General features: G+C 35.9%; 1 protein-coding gene across 8 annotated transcripts in view; it reads right to left on the reverse strand.

Moving 5' to 3' along the window:
* Positions 1 to 499: 499 nt before the first annotated feature.
* SLC4A7 (solute carrier family 4 member 7) overlaps positions 500 to 17303 on the reverse strand; it is an 84915-nt gene continuing 68111 nt past the window's right edge. For 5 of the 8 annotated variants that reach the window (XM_061464988.1, XM_061464987.1, XM_061464993.1 and 2 more), the window contains 13 exons: positions 15470 to 15603; positions 14676 to 14921; positions 12952 to 13057; positions 11170 to 11331; positions 10075 to 10188; positions 9480 to 9641; positions 8971 to 9222; positions 7815 to 7883; positions 7230 to 7403; positions 6746 to 6877; positions 5922 to 6019; positions 3878 to 3985; positions 500 to 1153 (listed from right to left, as the gene is read on the reverse strand). In XM_061464988.1, coding sequence (XP_061320972.1) covers positions 1072 to 1153; positions 3878 to 3985; positions 5922 to 6019; positions 6746 to 6877; positions 7230 to 7403; positions 7815 to 7883; positions 8971 to 9222; positions 9480 to 9641; positions 10075 to 10188; positions 11170 to 11331; positions 12952 to 13057; positions 14676 to 14921; positions 15470 to 15603 — 1839 coding nt within the window. In that variant the 3' untranslated portion in view covers positions 500 to 1071. Of the gene's footprint in view, positions 1154 to 3877; positions 3986 to 5641; positions 5694 to 5921; positions 6020 to 6745; positions 6878 to 7229; positions 7404 to 7814; positions 7884 to 8970; positions 9223 to 9479; positions 9642 to 10074; positions 10189 to 11169; positions 11332 to 12951; positions 13058 to 14675; positions 14922 to 15469; positions 15604 to 17303 lie in introns of all 8 variants that reach the window. The other 3 variants (XM_061464989.1, XM_061464994.1, XM_061464991.1) reach the window with 2 other exon arrangements.

The following is a 17303-nucleotide window of genomic DNA, read 5'->3' on the forward strand; positions in this document are numbered from 1 at the left end:
ATATATGCCCTTTACAATGGAGAAGATCAGAACTGTACACACAAATACCACAAGCAATTTCTAATCCACAAAATAATACTGATCATAAACTTATTACAGAATTAAACTACACGTAATTTAGTAAAATACACAATAAAATTAAAAATTAAGAAATCTATTTGATGAGGACATGAAATACTCCAAGTTTTCAGTCTTGGAGCTGAGTAAATCAAACTGTTACAGAAAAAATAAGTACCAACAGGAACAAAAGACTCGAAGAGAAATAGTATGGTAAGCCTGTGTAACTTCCTAGAGACCAAATTGCCGTCTGTATCATGTAAACATGGAGCATCCAGAATGATAAATACTGACTTGGGACTGTAAATAAAATTACTGCACTCATTCTGCTACTGGATAATAATGAGAAATCAAGAGTGAATTTAAAAGGAAGAAAAAAAGTAGTGGAAGAGGGTATTTTTATATATATATATATATATATGTATCTATATCTGTATCTATCTATATCTATCTTAAGGCTTAACTAACCTGACTTAGGGCTCTAGGCCACTTCTGTAAAACAGGAGAGACAGAATCCAGAAAACACTAGCATGTAGTAGAGACATAAAACACAGTAGTTCTTGTCAACAGCACATTAATATTTGTTCTATGAAATCACAAAAAAAAGGATACCCTGCAAAAAAAGCAGTAACTGCCTGCATGGAGAACAAACTTCTGTAGCACACATTACAAACAGAGGTATTGCAAAATTTTAAGCAATGTGGACCAGTAATCATCAGCAAAAGCTGATTTAACTTCTATGCACATATTGATTATTGAAAAGAATACGCATCAATTACAATCTTCCTATTTAAAAATGAAAATAAAATTTCCAGTAAAATAAATAGCTGAAGTGTGATTACCACTTACTTGTAGGAAAACCTTCTCATTATGCAAGCATATCTACAGTGCCCTAAACAATGGCAGAATTAAATATATGACGCTCCTTAAACTGGAAATCACACTTCCACAGTATAATATCCTACAGCTACATATATACACACACAAATATACGCAATTCCCCTTGGTTCACTTCTATAAAGATGTTTCAGCATCCACGTATTTCACAACAGGTGAATCTTCCACATTTATTTTCACACTTCCTGTTTTTTCAGGGCTGTTTGAAAGCAAAGAGGAAAAGGTAAGGTTTGGTTCACCAGTAAACATTAGCTTTCAAATATTTTATACCTCACAATGAACACTGAAAAGTATTTACGTAAGGATAGTTTGATGACAATGCGTTTCTATTGCATTCTAGTAACGGTTAAATACTATTCACAGAACAGTACAAGCTTAGAGAGAAAACACCAATATCTCATCTAGATACCCATTTCCAGCCTCACTGCTTTGACAGATTCTAGTGATTTGAAAGTGGTTTGCAAAACTTCTTAAAAATAAACCAAACAAAACCGTCTAGTTAAAAATACTCAAAAATACATAACAGGCATTCTTATTAATATTGCTTAATTACTGGGCAGGGAAGCAATTCTATTCACAATACAAGACTAGGAAAACATTACAGTCTTTTCAAAATGGGAAACCACACTTGTAATAACAGTCAGAAATCTGCATGAGTGTCTGTTCAAGGGGAAGACCCTAATGACAATGGGCTGGCTGTCACCTGAAGCACTGACACTCTTTAGGGGCACAGCCACTGAGATTGGCTTATCCAAGGATAGAAAGGAACATCCTGAGGTAGTTAGAGGACAGTAGAAGAGAAACTGGACCAGAGGAAGAGAGAAGATTCTCTAGGCATGAATTTTAGAAGAGATGACACATGCATGCACCTCCTCTTTAAGGAAAAAAAAAAAAATGTGTTAGAAATTAATGCAAGAAGAAAAATTCTGTGATTTCTTACAAAATGTACCTTAATAAAATACCTAAGAAAAAATTCCTTAGTAAGCGTACCTGGACACCACAGAGGCTGTAAAATATTAGAGATGGTGGAGGGAATAAGAAAAAGCAATCTGGATCATTTTAAGACAAAAAAGATCTAAAATATGTACTTTTATAAAAAAGGTAAGATTTTTAAGAAATAACACCAACCCCCACAATGGGTTGTCTAGGATTCCAAAAGACACCACCTGCTTCAAACTACATCTTATTTGAAACCTATATATCTGAAGACAGCAGTACCTAAAGAACCATTTTTACTATAGCAATAAGCATCTACCCTTATTATCAGATGAAGACTGTTACTCAAATTAACCTTAAAAGAACTGAGATGAAAAAATTACTGGGAATTGCTTCAGACTGAGCAGTGACAACATCCCTAGATTTCTCCAGCACCCACTATACAAGAAAGGGTTGCAAATGCCTCAGAACAGAAACCAATTGAGTTAAGGCTCAGGGAAGTCCTGGTGCCTTAATATTTTCCAGATTCATGCAGTATCAGATTGCCTCTTGAAAGAGCTGGTTTTTAGCACCAGTGGTTTTTATTCTCTGTTTGTAGTTTTAGCAAGTTCCTTCCCAAGATACAATTTTTACCATACTAATCTCAAGGTGAGCATGGGATGGAATCAAAGGGATGTGTCTTACAGCAAAATATAAAAGAACAGATGGCATACTGAGTAGATCAGAAAATACTGCAGACAGGTCAGAAGCCTAACTCGCTAGTACTGCATGTAATTCTGTACTTACTTAACCTACTCAGGAACAAGAGTCAAGGGTTTCTTAAAAAAACGGGTATAATGACACACATCCTGTTATCTAATGCTTCTGCTACCTCTCTTCCTGACAGTCTATTTTCTGTAGTACTCTGGCTCTAAAAATGCTTAAGGCATGTATTTAAACATTTTAAATGTTTAAACCATATAAGCTGAAGACTCACTGAAAAATGGTGTCTGCACTGAGTCTCCTCAGCTTTCCCTATTACAATACCTCCAAGTTCTCTCCTTGTTTTCTTCTTTACCTTTGGGTGACCTACTGCTGGGCAAAATGAAGTTGGAGCAACGCATGAGATGAATAAACAGATGGTATACAAGTGACTAAATGACCAGTCACTACTGCTGTTTCCATGACGCAAGCTCAATGGTACCCGATAGCTCAATTACGTATGAACACTCCCTTAAAACCAACTCTCCCACCGAGATGTAATTTTCCACAAAACTTGCCAATTTCATATCTCTGAAACCTGTCTTCTTTTGACAGACTTGGCTGAAAGGGATCAACCAAGAAAAGATGCATGAAAGGATTGCATAAGCTTATTTTTCAGAGTCAAGGGGGGCCATTCTCCCCTTTTTCCTACATAAAAACTAATAAGCAATAGATGCATTGTGATGAAACAGTCCAGAGACACCAGCCCCTATAAACTACAAGCCTTTGAGGAAGCTGCAGATATTCCACAAATATTCAGGATTTGCTTTGTTCCCCTTGACAAATCAGCCAGACAGTGACTGGGGAAAAATAAGCCAAACAACCAACCCACTCACAAAAAACAGGTGGCATAAAGCAACATTGGAAGTTCTGGACTTACCTTTTTTTCCCACTGGTATTTTTTATGTTCAAGATCAAACAATTCCCATGCTCAGGTACACTCTAGTAAAACTTTTAGAAACCCTATGCCATTTAGAGTAGCATACAGTTGTATTAAGCACATAGAGTAACTTTAAAATTGTAATAATACATTTAATAAAATACTTGGAATTTGTTATAGAAATTGTTTCACTTCAGAGTAAAGAGCAAAAAATAAATTCAAGTTCCTCAAAAGTAATAAGTCAATGCAGACTTACAAACCACAAATGCTCATTTTTTTGGAGACACATTTCAAGAAATACAAGTACAGCTATTAGCTGCTAAACAGAAGACCATAGTTAGAAAACCCGTGAGTAATTATAGCTACCTCAGGTTAGCTCTGGTTACTTTGGCACTCTCAGTACTCATGGCAAGAGCCTTCCACTGTGCAGTTTTGGCCATTTCATCTGATATGTTTACAATTGAGGGATCAGTGCTAAAGAACAAACATACTTTCTCGTTAGTATTCCATACCTTGCAACAGCATTATACTTACTAGCACTCATAATTTACATCAATTGTGCCTTCTTTCAATATTTACACAGCCACAAGTTGAGTTCATGTATTACAAATGCATTTGAAGAAAAATGTGAAAAGTTAACTCACTAGCACTGCCTTAATCACAGAGTATCTTGAAACAGTTTTTCACATAGGTATCACTAAGACTGAGAATACTTGAAGCACAGATGATTTAGAAATGAAGTAACTTCAGAAAAATAGTTAACATGCTCAGAAAAAATGAACTTAAGCACACTATTCTGCTTTTATAAATCAGAATCTTTTTAAGTTGCTCTCAGAAAATAATCAAGGGCAAAGAAGCAGATGTTAACATTTTGAAACTGGTGACTCAGTTGAGATTTCAAACTAGTAAAAATTAACCCCAAATATCTAGACAAATTTCAAGTTGGTTTTCTTTTTTCCCTGCACTGCCTTATTATTTTTCAAGGGTTTTTTGCCACTAACCCCCAAGCCCTACAGAAGTTGACCTTCACATATGGTAAGCTTTCAAAAGCTATTTCTCCCTTTGCCCTCCACACATTTATGTGTACAGTGAACTTAGATGTTGTCTGTAGATATGTTTTCTGGTTTGTTCCATATTTAAACTTCAGAATGTACACGAGGGTATCTGTAAGAGTTCTTGAAACTGCACAGAAATGTTTCAAAGCCATTTTTTCCTAAAGGAATCCCCACAAGATGCAAGACAGTGAAATATATAGCAAATACACGCACTACAGAGAGAGCAATTAGCAGCTCAAAAGCTTTAGCATTTATCATTTTCATTTGAGTTGCTAAAGTCTGATTAAGCCTACTCCTAGAGTAAACAAAAGCACTTGGCAGGAATGTGTATCTAAATCAAAAAATCCGCTTGTTCCCAACTTGGATCAAGGTAGAACTGATAGTACTCTAGATCTGTAGGAAAGCATATTTTCAACCTAGGAACCCTTAGTATTAGAGAGGCAAAAAAAGCTGGCAAGCTATCTGTCACATCTTCTGGCTGTGTTGAACTGCTGTAGAATATGTGACAACTAAGCTGATTCACATGAGTGGAGTGCTGCAGTGGATGGCTACAGGCTCTTCAGAAGGGACAGGCAAGGAAAGAGAGGTTGTGGGGATGCACTGTATGTCAGGGAGTGCATCAACTACCTGCAGTTCAGTGTTGTAAGTGAGAAGGTTGAATGTGGGTGAAGATCGGGGGAAGGCCAACCAAGCAGATATCCTGGTAGGCGTCTGTTACAGACCACCCCATAAAGCAGTAAGGTAGGTATGTACATCTGTGTGCTGAAGGAACTTGCCATCAATGAAATTCCAGCATTTCTATTTCTGGAAGCAAACCAGTAACCCTGTCCTCACATTTACTTTCAGAAAATGACCTCTTTAACTAAAAACAGCTGCCTGTAAAGGTGGGGCTTTTTTATATCACAGAAATTACAGACTTCAGCCCTCATTTAAATAAACCATCAAAGAACTGCACACTTAAGACTTTCTGAAAAATCCCAGTGGCTGGTAAACACGTGGCTCAACTGATGCTATTAGTTGCTTAATACTCAGTATTTCATGCACAGCAACACACAAGTATTCCACAAAAACTGACCAAGGAAGCTTCTTCGACTTGAGTACGGCTGGTCGAAATTGAGTCATCTGATCTGTTCAAGATGGTCATGTAAATTTACAATTAAGATGCAGTTTGAAAGAACAATGCAACACAAAAATGCTACTACTGCACCATAAGATAAACCTTTATACTTCCTAATCACGGCTGAGTTAGAAGCTTAGGAAAAAAAAAAAAATCCAACTCATATACAATCAATTTACTATAAAGCGATTACAGCATATGATACAAAACTCTTAAAAGACCAACATTTTTATTATACCTGTATTTTAGTTTTTTTACAGGAAAATCCAAGTTCGCTTCTCCATATGCAAGATGTACACTTTCATTGTCCCCTGTCTGAAGCATTCTCTCTGCTTCCTGTAAATTCCAAGTAAAAAAATGTATAAAGATTACTTAAGAAGCAGAAATCAAAGTAGTATCTCATACTGAAGTTCATTCCCATAGGGGTAAAGGCCATTTCCCCATAGGTCCTGAGGTTGAATGCAGAAGATACAGTTTAAGGTTTTTCTTCTTAGAAGTGTTTTATCCAGGTAGGGAAGATGGGAAGTGGGAAAGAAGGGTGTTATGAGTTTTGTGAGAAATTCACTTAGATGGTGTACAGTTAAGTGAGGCTTCTATGGAAAAGTTATACAAGCGGTATTACTATAGTATTCATAACTAGCAGTTGATTTTAACTACAGCTCTGCAAACATACATGAGCAAGATGTCCCTAATATGATGAAGAGTTCTGTGACTAATGTTAGCAAAGATCCGTAATCCACTGCTTTTCTCTCCCTCTCCCTTTTCTTTTAACCTGATGAAAGACAAAGTAAACAACATTTTGTGCTAAAAACTGCTTCTTTCGCCTTCGCTTGCTAATTTAAATCACAAATAAGAGTCATAGTTCATAAGAGCATCATTGAAACTGACTGTTCAACTTAATTGCCAGTAATAGTTCCTCAAGCATTAAATCTCATTAGTTAAAGTTTCAAAGTATGTATTTGGTATATAAGGTCATATGCTCAGGCCACTTAAAGTTCTTAAGTCTCACTGAGTATTTCCTAGCAACTTACACATGCTTAGTTTGATTGTTTTCATACTTACTTCTTTCTCCTTTTTCTTTTTGTCATCTTCTTTCTTCTTTTTACTTTCTGGCATAAGATCATCAAGCCAGCTAAGCTCTCTTTTGGTGAAACATAAATCCATGAGCTTGCGAACAAACACTAAAGCTAGAACCTTAAGGGAACCATAATGGAATCATTTATATTACACTATTTAAGTGAACAAAAATGCATACACACTTTCAGTACATTCAGAATTTTTAACTGAAGCCCTTTTTGATTGGACTACTTTTATCTTACCACGAAGTTAAATAATTTCCACCTTCAGTACCTATTCACAACTGCATTGTTTATTATGAGGAAATGAAAAGTCCTTATGTTTCAAAAGTGAACAAAACTTGTATTACAGGTTCTTTTGTTTCCTTCCCACTCCCTTCTTTCTCAAAGTAGCAAATACATTTTGAAGAGATCCTGGATGATGCACATACTCTTGTAAAACAATTAACTTGTAAAACAGAAAAACTTACCATCATAGGGAAAACAACAGCAGCTGCAGAGGCTTTAATCACCCACAACAGAACTAGACAAGTGAGCTGAACAACTGTAAAGATATGGACTTTCCAGAGTGGCACATAACGTAGATAAATCAGGTCAGGCTGATGTTTGGCAGGCATCCCAAACAGTTTTATACGGTCAAAAAACTGCATTGAAGAATAAAATAATCCTTCAGTTAATTATTTTCTTCCCCTCCGGAAGGAAATAAACATGTTTAGGGGACCCTAGAAACGTAAATTAATCCCAAATAAAACACTCATTCAAGTGGGTGGGTATCGGTGCCATTGTGTTCTGTTGTGTTTCTTCCCCTGCCATTACCACTATAAAATTTCACGTTATTTCAGAAAATTTGTTGCTCAGCTACACTACTGAAAGAATAAATTCAAAAGAAGTGAGAAGTGAAGGAACAACACTGTAGGAACAAACAGCTGAACATGACAGTAAATTATCCTAAATGTTATTCAGACAATATGGGCTGATTTAATTGTTGTTCACAAAAAGCAATGTGTCATTTAGTGCTAAATAAAAGCAAATCACTCATTAAAATCAGACTTTACCTGAATGCCTTTTAATGAAGATACTCCCATGTAAAGAAAGACACCATACAAAACTGGCATTGGAATAAACTGGGAAGGAAAAAACATCCACAGTTACTTGTGGAATTAACATGGCATAACACAGCAGTCCATATTAGTGAAAGACACTGACCAGGTTACATCTGAATTTGTATTTTAAGTAAGTGAATTCTATAAAAGCTGAGACTTTCTTTATAGAAAAGAACATATGCATCATTGAGCAGCTTATAACTGCTATGCCTTTTTGTTTTCAGACCTTTACATACTTTAAAGCATACCAATGGTCAACTATTCAGAATTCATATGTAGCTCTTATTAAACTATAGCTGTGTCTCCATCTTCCCATTACCTAAACTTAAATAGTCATTAGAAGCTACCTTTTTGCGAACGACTTGTGATCTGTCTTTGAACAGAGTTTTACAAAATTCTTTAAAGGTAGACGCAGTTATGCAATAGCTACTATTTTGGCAACAAAAAGGTGTGGGTTTTTTTTTTTCATTTCTTCTTTTAACTACTGGCTTTGAAACAGCTAAGCAGAAGTTAAATGGATTTTACTCAAATCTGAGCAAAAAGCCAACTGAACTGACTGCTTTTGTTCCAATGAAGTCTTTGGAAGGGCACTGTAGATATAAATTAAGAGAAAAAGTGTAAACTGAGACCACAATACAACCGGAAAAATCTATTACACCATGGCAATGAATAAGATAATCTTGACACTTCAAACATCAAAGGAAGTTTAATAAGCTGAAGAATGAGAAGTGAACAATGTAATTTCTGCTGATCACTTTTTTAAACTAGATGAGTTTGTTTCTTCTGCTATAAACACTTCTGCTCTGAAAACTACAGGATAACTATTTTAAGGAACTAAAGAAACTAAAGAATAGTTGGCAAGAAAATCAGGTAATATGGAAGAAGGTACCTCTCTTCACTACTCACTACATTTCTAGCTTGCTCAGCTTTCATTTTCTTACATGACCCCCCACTGTTTTTATTCAATTAACATCTGCTGTTAAAAAAGCAAATTGAGAATGAGTCCAGGTATGCTTTAATTAAGATCATAAAACTTTGTAACATTATGAAATGCTAAATATCAAAATCAAAAGCACAAAGAAAACATTTTGGGACAACTGTCTTTTACCTTTAACACCGAGGTCATGAACACTGACAACCCCATCAGGACAAAAATCATCAATCCTGTCACTCGCTGCTCCCGGATTCCCAAAAACTTTGGTTGCTCTCCTGGTGCTGAGCATTCAGATTCAACTTTCAGGCTGTTAACATGACTTATAGACAGGACAGTTGCAGCAACAAACCACGGTAAGCCCATGATAGAACATACCCCCAACATAACACCAACCATGAGCAGATCAAGATGATAGCCACAGCCTTTCTGTGAAATTAAGCAAACAAATAATTTTATAAACTTTCCATTTATGATACAATATTTATAACTCAGCTGGTAAACAAATGATTACTAAAAAAGTTAAATACTTTGAGGGTGTCCACAAAATAATATTTGTTCTTTGTTAGTTAATATATCCACTTATGTAGTAGCTGTTCGCAACATTTCACAGAATTGCAGAGTGAATCTGATTTAAAATAAACTTGACTTACACAACACTTGAGCTTTGTGAAAATCACTTTTACCTTCAGCTTATGCTCTTTCCTGTTTATAATGACAGCTGTTATTTGTTGATCCATGAAAATGAGAATAGTACAGAGTAATGCAGGAACAGCAGCTATCAAAAGCGTCCACCAAGGATTGCTTCCAAGAGGATCCATGAACCATCCTCGGTCTTTTAGGGTGGGCTTAAAAAAGATCCACAACAAGAAATTACTAAAATAAAATGCAGATTTTATTGCTGCAAACAGCTGCAAATCAACAAATGAACAAATCAAGAGTCTTTTAAATATTAGATTTTTTTCCAACAGCTTTGACCAAAAGACTGATTTAGCCGTAATGTGTGAATATTAAACCTATATGGAATGGGATCCATTCCACTCCTTCATTTTTGCACGTTCGCACAAAAGAATGCTTCCGTTTTAGTGATATTATAATATAAAGCATAGTCTATTCTGTCAGATGAGACATACATCCAGAACAGAAAAGAGAAGTTACTTTATCAACTAATTTGTAAGTAAAGAAGATAAATTTCTGTTCCCACACAATTGTACTGTTCTACTGTCCACAAAACCACAAGCATTTAAAAAGTTAAGTTTTTTAAAAGGTTGTATTTCTTACTTCAAATTTCTCTGGAACGTGAAGCTTAGGAGAAGGTACTCCTACGAGATAGTCAATCAAAACCATTATTACTATGGTCAGAAATACTGCAAAGTCACTGATGGTAGAACGCACCTATAAAGAAACAACTTGTGTTAACTCTTGCTTTTTTATCATTGTAATTTGTGTGTACAGAAAGACAATTTTCTCCCCTGTGAAAAGTGAAGTCTATTTATATTATACTACACCACTGAACATGAAATATACTTTCTCTTTTTATTTTGAAATTTAAGCTGCCTGCCAGAACAGCATGAAGCTGCAGAAGGCAAGTATTCTCTACAACTGTTCATCCCACTACCTCATTTAAAAGTGACCTACTGCAAGAAGTGAATTACTTAAAATAATTCCTTCCTCATCTTCCTGTCCCTTCAACCCTACTAGGATGCTGGGCCATCACAGCTAGTGTCTTGTAGCTTGATTCAGTCACAGCACTGAATTGTTCCAAATCAATTCATACATTTGATGACAGCAGAGGGATAATTTGCAAGGTTATCAGAGGTGACTTTACTAAACATTAGGAGCACATTGTAGGAATGGGCTGAGGTTTACAAAGTATCTAACCACTTTATTCTGGCTAGCAGAAATAAGCTGTGTAAATCTCTCCAGGGATAATCATTATATTAGCCTCTATTAGAAATAGCAATCGCTTGAGGAACTACTCAGAACCCTTCATATGTCAACAGTTTGGGGAAAGCAATAAATTGTTCTGTACAGCTAGATGAAGAAAACCTAGCAGCAGTATTATCTCTCCAAATGGTACCTGGGCAGTACCCAACAATACAGGGAAACAGACTGCTTTAGATCTTCTAATGTTTATAACATTTAGAGAATAAGCACCGAAACTTCTGTGGCCAATTTCTTTCCTCTAATGTCTTCATTTTTGGAATAATCAGTTAATTTTCTTGTTTAAAGTTTGGATTATTTGTTTTGGGTTGGGGTTCTTTTGTCTTAAAAGAAATCTCGCAATACAAATTTCTGAGGCTAAATAGAAAATTCAACTCCTCTAAGTTATACTAATTTTTTATCACAAGATAAAAATAGTCTAATCAGAATTACCTTAGTTGGGAAATAGCGTTTGGTCTTGAATTGCTTAAGGAAAGAGGAGAGGAAAAATGTTGTAAAGAATAATATGACAGACCAGAAGAGAACATCTGGAATATATGGTCCGTGACGCCCACAAGCTGATCCATGAAACACACCATGCAATTCTAAACATTCCTGTAAAGAGAAAAACTTCTTAAATTCCTGTATTTCATTCATTTAGTACATTCAAGCTAACTTGCAGTTTTTGATATAAAACACATTCGAGAATTTCTACAATCACAAACAGGGGAGTTCTTTCCTTCATCTGCCTGAAATGCCAAAAATGTGTGCTGTCTGTTGCAGAAGAGCCACACTGATTATCACAGATTATTTCAGGACGACAAAATATGCTGGAAGATACCAGAATGGAAACAGCTTCTTTATATGCACCCTCATTTCTATTTCTCAGAGCATAACATAACTGAATGTCTAAATATAGACTGAGGACAAAGCCCAAGAAAAGCAGACTATTGACAGCAACTTTCAAGCCAGTGAACATGAAAAAAGATCTCCTTAGTTTCTCCCGTCTTTATTCTTGACTGTTCTGTCCCAGTACAGTTAAGGAAAAAAAAACGGACTCTAATAAAATGAGCTTTATCCAACTGTAAGAAGAAAAAGTAGAAAAGCATCATAAGTAATACGAATAAAAAAGAAAGCAAAGTCAGATGATTCCTATCAAAAAGGCTTACTGAAATGCAAAGTAAAGAATTAAAGTAGACACACAGACTATGAGGAAACAACAATAAATTCAGTAAGCAGCACTACCACAACCTGGTCTATAGAACAGGTTAATTTATTGACAATTTAACTGAAGACAAAAATTCATCCTGTTAACAATGTACTTTGATTATAAGCACCAAATTTTGGATCAGTTATGTATCTCTGGGAAGACTAAAGACGTTTAAGAGAATGAAAAGGTATATAAAATACATAATAAATATAAAAAATATATAAAAACTAAGTTCAAAACCGCCATCCTATGTGATTATAGTAAAGCAGGAGCCACTGGTCGTACATAGAAAACACTGCAGCTATGCCTCAAGCAATGCACTGAGATTTTTCACAGTATTTGTGCTGTGCAAAATGCCTACTTCCAGTATGAATGTCTAGGCTCAGACACACGGACAGCACATACATGGCTATCTACTGCCATTTTAGATATCCTAAGATGGCCAAATTAGGCACACAGAGTTATGAAACATAACACAAAATGCTTTCAAGTCTATGCCTTCAAACAGTTCATCTGTTTTAAGTTCCCAGGTAATTATTTTCTTCCAATCATTATTTAGGTAGTTTATTTGATTCTATTTTAGTTTCATACCAATGTTTAACAAATGAAAAGTGTTTGCTACCACATTTTAACTGCAGATTCCATCTTCAGTTCTTCTTAAAAATATTTGTTCACCCTTTCCAGGAAATTGAGGGAGGCAATTTCTTATTTATTTATCTATCTCATCAACATTCACAAAGAAGACTGTTCTGTCTCTTAGAATTCAAGTGGTTACCTCAATCAGACATTTCATGATACTACTGCGTTTTATGATATTTAGCATTTACTGCCATGCACTCACTGATCCGAGCAACTACAATGACTGTTTAAAACATTATGGGAGGAATAAAAGATTTCAAAACCATAGGTTTAAAGACAACAGTGCAGGTTCAAATATTTCTTGATGAAAGATGAAGAAAAAAATAATCAAGAGTGGTACTGTGTATTTAGTTTTATACATACACACACAGCTTTTAGATACTCACAGGAACTGTAAGATTATTCCATGCTATACTTTCCACAGACTTATTCATATTCCTCCATACCCGCAAAGTTTCATTGCTGGGATTCTCAGGAGCAGCACACACACATCTGAAGGGAATTAAAAATTAATGTATATGCTTTTAAGCCATATGTGCCAAAGTGCAGTGATGTGCAGTGATTTCAAACATCCTGAAAAGCTTAAAACACAGTTTACCCCAAGCTTTATGAAAGCAGCAGAGTATAAGGCTCCTCCTTACATGGCATGAATTAGGATTATTGGGGGTGCGTGGGAAAAGAAGAATCAAAGAGGCAACTGCTCAGGAGGTTTAACAGATTAGGCAAAAAATCCAAACTATGTATTTTAAAGATTTAGAAGCAGGCAAGACAGTGACGTAATTATCTGGCTGTTCTGCCAGTTTCTATATAGAACGACATCCGATAATAAAATTAAATAGATAATATATGCAGACTTCTACATATTGTGAATAAAAGATTAAGTTAAAAATCCATTCCATTTTAGAAATTGGTGCAGATGACTCAGTTTCAGCAACTCCTTTTCAAACTAGACAAGTCATTAGGTACTAGAAGTTTCTGATTCTTTTCTAAAATGTTGGTAGTTAGCCATTTATCTTGCATTTGGCATGATTTCTGATCTACACATGACAAAACTGTTCACCATGAAGTAAGTCACCCTTCTTGAGTATGTAGTGGGCTAACTGAAGATAGAAATACATAAACTGTTCAGATTTAAAGCAACTACATACATGCATTTTTCAGTAAGTTTTTGTACAACTAAAAGTGCCCCTCCCTACTGCAGTGGTTTGCAAATTTGGACTGCAGGGTCCTTTCTGTCAGGCAGGTTGACAGACGTACATATCAGTTAAAAAAAAAAAACAACAACCAAATAAACCAACCAAAACCATATAACATACTGAAGGTTATTTGAAAACATCCAATTAAATCAAAGCTATTTAAGTACACCAAACCGTAAGGTTAACACATAAACATTTATGTAGAAGAGAAACAGAGTAAGCAAGAAGTAAGTCTCCTCTTTCTATGAGATTTGTCAAGATACCAAAAAAACAAAGAACCATAGAAGGGCAAGCCTGCATCCTGATGGTGCGAAGATAAAGAAGGAAAAAGCACTAAATGTTCATGGGGAGGTTTGGAACTAAATTGTCTTTAACATGCCTTCAAACCTACACTCTATGATTCTACAAATATACTTTCCTTCCTAACTGGATCCTAAAGTAACAGCAAAAAGAAACAGGAGAAGATTGGAAAGCAGCAATTGCTATGAGGTAGTTGCAACAGAGTAACTTATACAGCTTGTGTACAGAATGTGAAAGTTGCAGAACCTATCCATGCCTCAGCTACCTGGAATTAATCCTCACCCAGGTCAGGTAAACTATCACGATTTCTAGAAGTGGAAAGGCAGAACTCCTGTTCTGATCTAATCTCCAGACTGACCTTTAATAAAGGTACAATTAAAGCGGGCAGTGTCACAGCCCCTTATCCCTTCCAACCACCCAGAGCTAACAGAGAAAATTCAATCCGCAGCATCCAGAACAGAATTTTTCTGAGGTTTCCCATGCCCATACCACCCCCAGCATTCCTCCTCCCCTTCCTAGGACAGGCACACATTGCAGTTTAGTAAATGGTATGTCTCTGTGCTACAAACATTTTCATTACATATTTTACTAACAGACAGAAACTTGGTACTTACGAATATAAAGTCAGTTTACTCAAGTCATTGTGCATATTGAAGGCATACAGTTCTCCCAAATGAAAAAGCTTTTCCAATGCCTCATAAATAAATATGATGCATATAAGTGCTGCAAAAGCTTCCTCAGTAAATCGAGTGATGTAACACACAAGGCTGCTGGCATCTGTGGCTACAAGCACTATGCATAAAAATGCAGTCCACAGACCAATGCTAGTTCGCAGGGAGAGGTAGGAAAGATCATAATCCCTGTGTGAAGACAGAAACAGAAGAATTAACTGAGCCAAAAGTCACTTATATTCTATTTGAAAACAGATACTAAGGCCAAGCTCAAGAGGTACTTTCCTCATCCTTAACATTAGATCTGAAGGAAGCAGAAACTTTTCTGTCTCCTCTTCCACCAAATCAAAGCAACATTGCAGTGTGTTTCTAGGATTGAGGGTGCAAATACCTAGCTTGAGAAGCATCATGGGAATGATCTTTCTAGAATTACTTAGATGTTTTCTCCTAGAAGGCAGATCAACTCCTGTTTACCCCTGCAGAACCAAAGCCAGCATCTCAACACAATCAGAACGTAACTTTTATTTAAGTCCTAGCCACTACTTATCACTGATTTTCTCATCAAGGCTCACCAATGCCTCACAGCTTGGCCAAACCCCATCCATCTCTCAGTCTCTTGACACTGCATTTGTATCTTCATGGACGTACACTTTTAGCACACACCTGTTTTCAATTAAAGCTACTGTAACAGGCTAGCAAGTTAGAAAGTACATCAAGAGAATACAAACATCACTTACCTGCAAAATTTAAATAATATTTTTTCAAATACTAGAACTGGTCCGGTGCTCCCCAAAATAGTAAGAGGTTGCCCAGCAAAGAGAGAATAGGCAATCCCAGTTAATGAGGCTCCAAAGAGAGACTCTATTGCACTCTGTTTGGGGGAAAAGAAACTGCTGTAACTATGCTGCCTTTCAGGTTATCATTTAGCATCACATCTGCACAAACACAGTTTTAAGATGCATTAACTTAGAAACAAGGTGTAAAAACATTGCAATTAATATTGATGTTTGAGACAAAAATAACAACGCAGTTTTGCAGTTACAATACCATGGAAAAAAGATTTTGCAAACTTCAGTCCCTGAGAAACATAAAGCCATCCAAAACCATGAGAACAAGTTACTAGTCGTGCCAGCTACGGAGGAAAAACATACCAACAATTACCACAAAATAAGAAAATAAAAGTTACTCAACATGTAGTTTACAGAAAGAATAATCTGTCTCTGAAAAGAAAACAGACAAATATATTGCAACATACCTTACTAAAAACCTGCATCAGTCAACCAAGCATTACAAAAGAAAGAAACTTGACAGGTGGAGGTGCAGGGGAAGCTACATAACAATACCAGTTTATGCATACATGACACCAAAAATAGATGAGCAGTAAAACAATGTCCCTCCTGGTAATGCATTTCTTTTCACTGAAGTAAGATACTTACTTCAGCTCACGATTTAGGTGTTTTAACACTTTTCTGCTAAAAAGAAGTTATGCTGCACCTCAAAACAGAGGGGCAGGACTTTTTAGATGCTAAAATGATATGAAAATTACTTGAAAATAGTTAAATACACTAATTATGAGAAGTCACAGATTACAGATTAAAGGGCTCCTGGGGGAATTTTTAAGTGTTTACTATTTTACAATTACATAAGCCTAAGAAAACAGTATTTATGCAAAGTTAAGCTCCAAATCAGGGAAGACCTAGAACTGGGCAAAACAGTTTGCTGTACTGGGGCTATCAGAAATGAAAATATAAGTCCTTTGTTAATTACATTAGGAAAAATAACATATATATAATCACAGTCTCTTGTTTTACTACCTGAGAATTAGTGCATTTGGTCAGTCAATGCATTAACCTTGGGGTTCTCGATCAGGGTGGCAGGGACAGTACTGTGGAGGTGATGACCTCTGAGAATGTGAGGGAAGGTTTCAAAGACAAACTGTGTACCTTACAGTGTCAGCTACTGTGCTTGAACATGTGTGTGCAGTAACTAAATTTTATATTCAATGATGCACACCAAGTATCTGAAGGCAGCAACAAACCCGCAAACAATTCCAGATAGCTAAAAGAAAGAAGGTGTTTAAGAATCAAGCTTTAAAAGGAGCATATGTTCATAATTATACATAACGCACACTCAAAAGTTACATCAACATTTTGATAGCCATTCCTACATTTCCAGTGTCAAAAACAGCACACAGAATGAGATAATTTATTTTGGCATTTGCTATCAGCTTGAAGTGCTACATCAATAAACAAAAAATCTGAGTCAACAGCACTACTTGAAAGAGATATAACAGTTAACTAAATTTTAATATAATACAAGCTTAAAGAACTTGATCTAAGTATCAAAATGATTTCTATGGGCCCATAAGCTTAACCAGAAACTTAAAATTTGTAAAGGACATGTCTAAATACATCTTTACTTCCCCCAAGACGACAGAGCCTTGTTTCTTCATGACGGATTTACAAACAGAAAATACACTTCAGACTAGTTAACTCACAAGCCAATCGACAAAAATACTAAGTTACTGACACTGGTGATTTTAAGTATTCTTTCCCCGCCCCCAAAACCAAA

The sequence above is a fragment of the Pezoporus flaviventris genome, unplaced genomic scaffold, assembly GCF_033815535.1.
Source record: "Pezoporus flaviventris isolate CSIRO_AGI_PZ_B2104156 unplaced genomic scaffold, CSIRO_AGI_Pfla_v1 ptg000037l, whole genome shotgun sequence".
Lineage (NCBI taxonomy): Eukaryota > Metazoa > Chordata > Aves > Psittaciformes > Psittacidae > Pezoporus > Pezoporus flaviventris.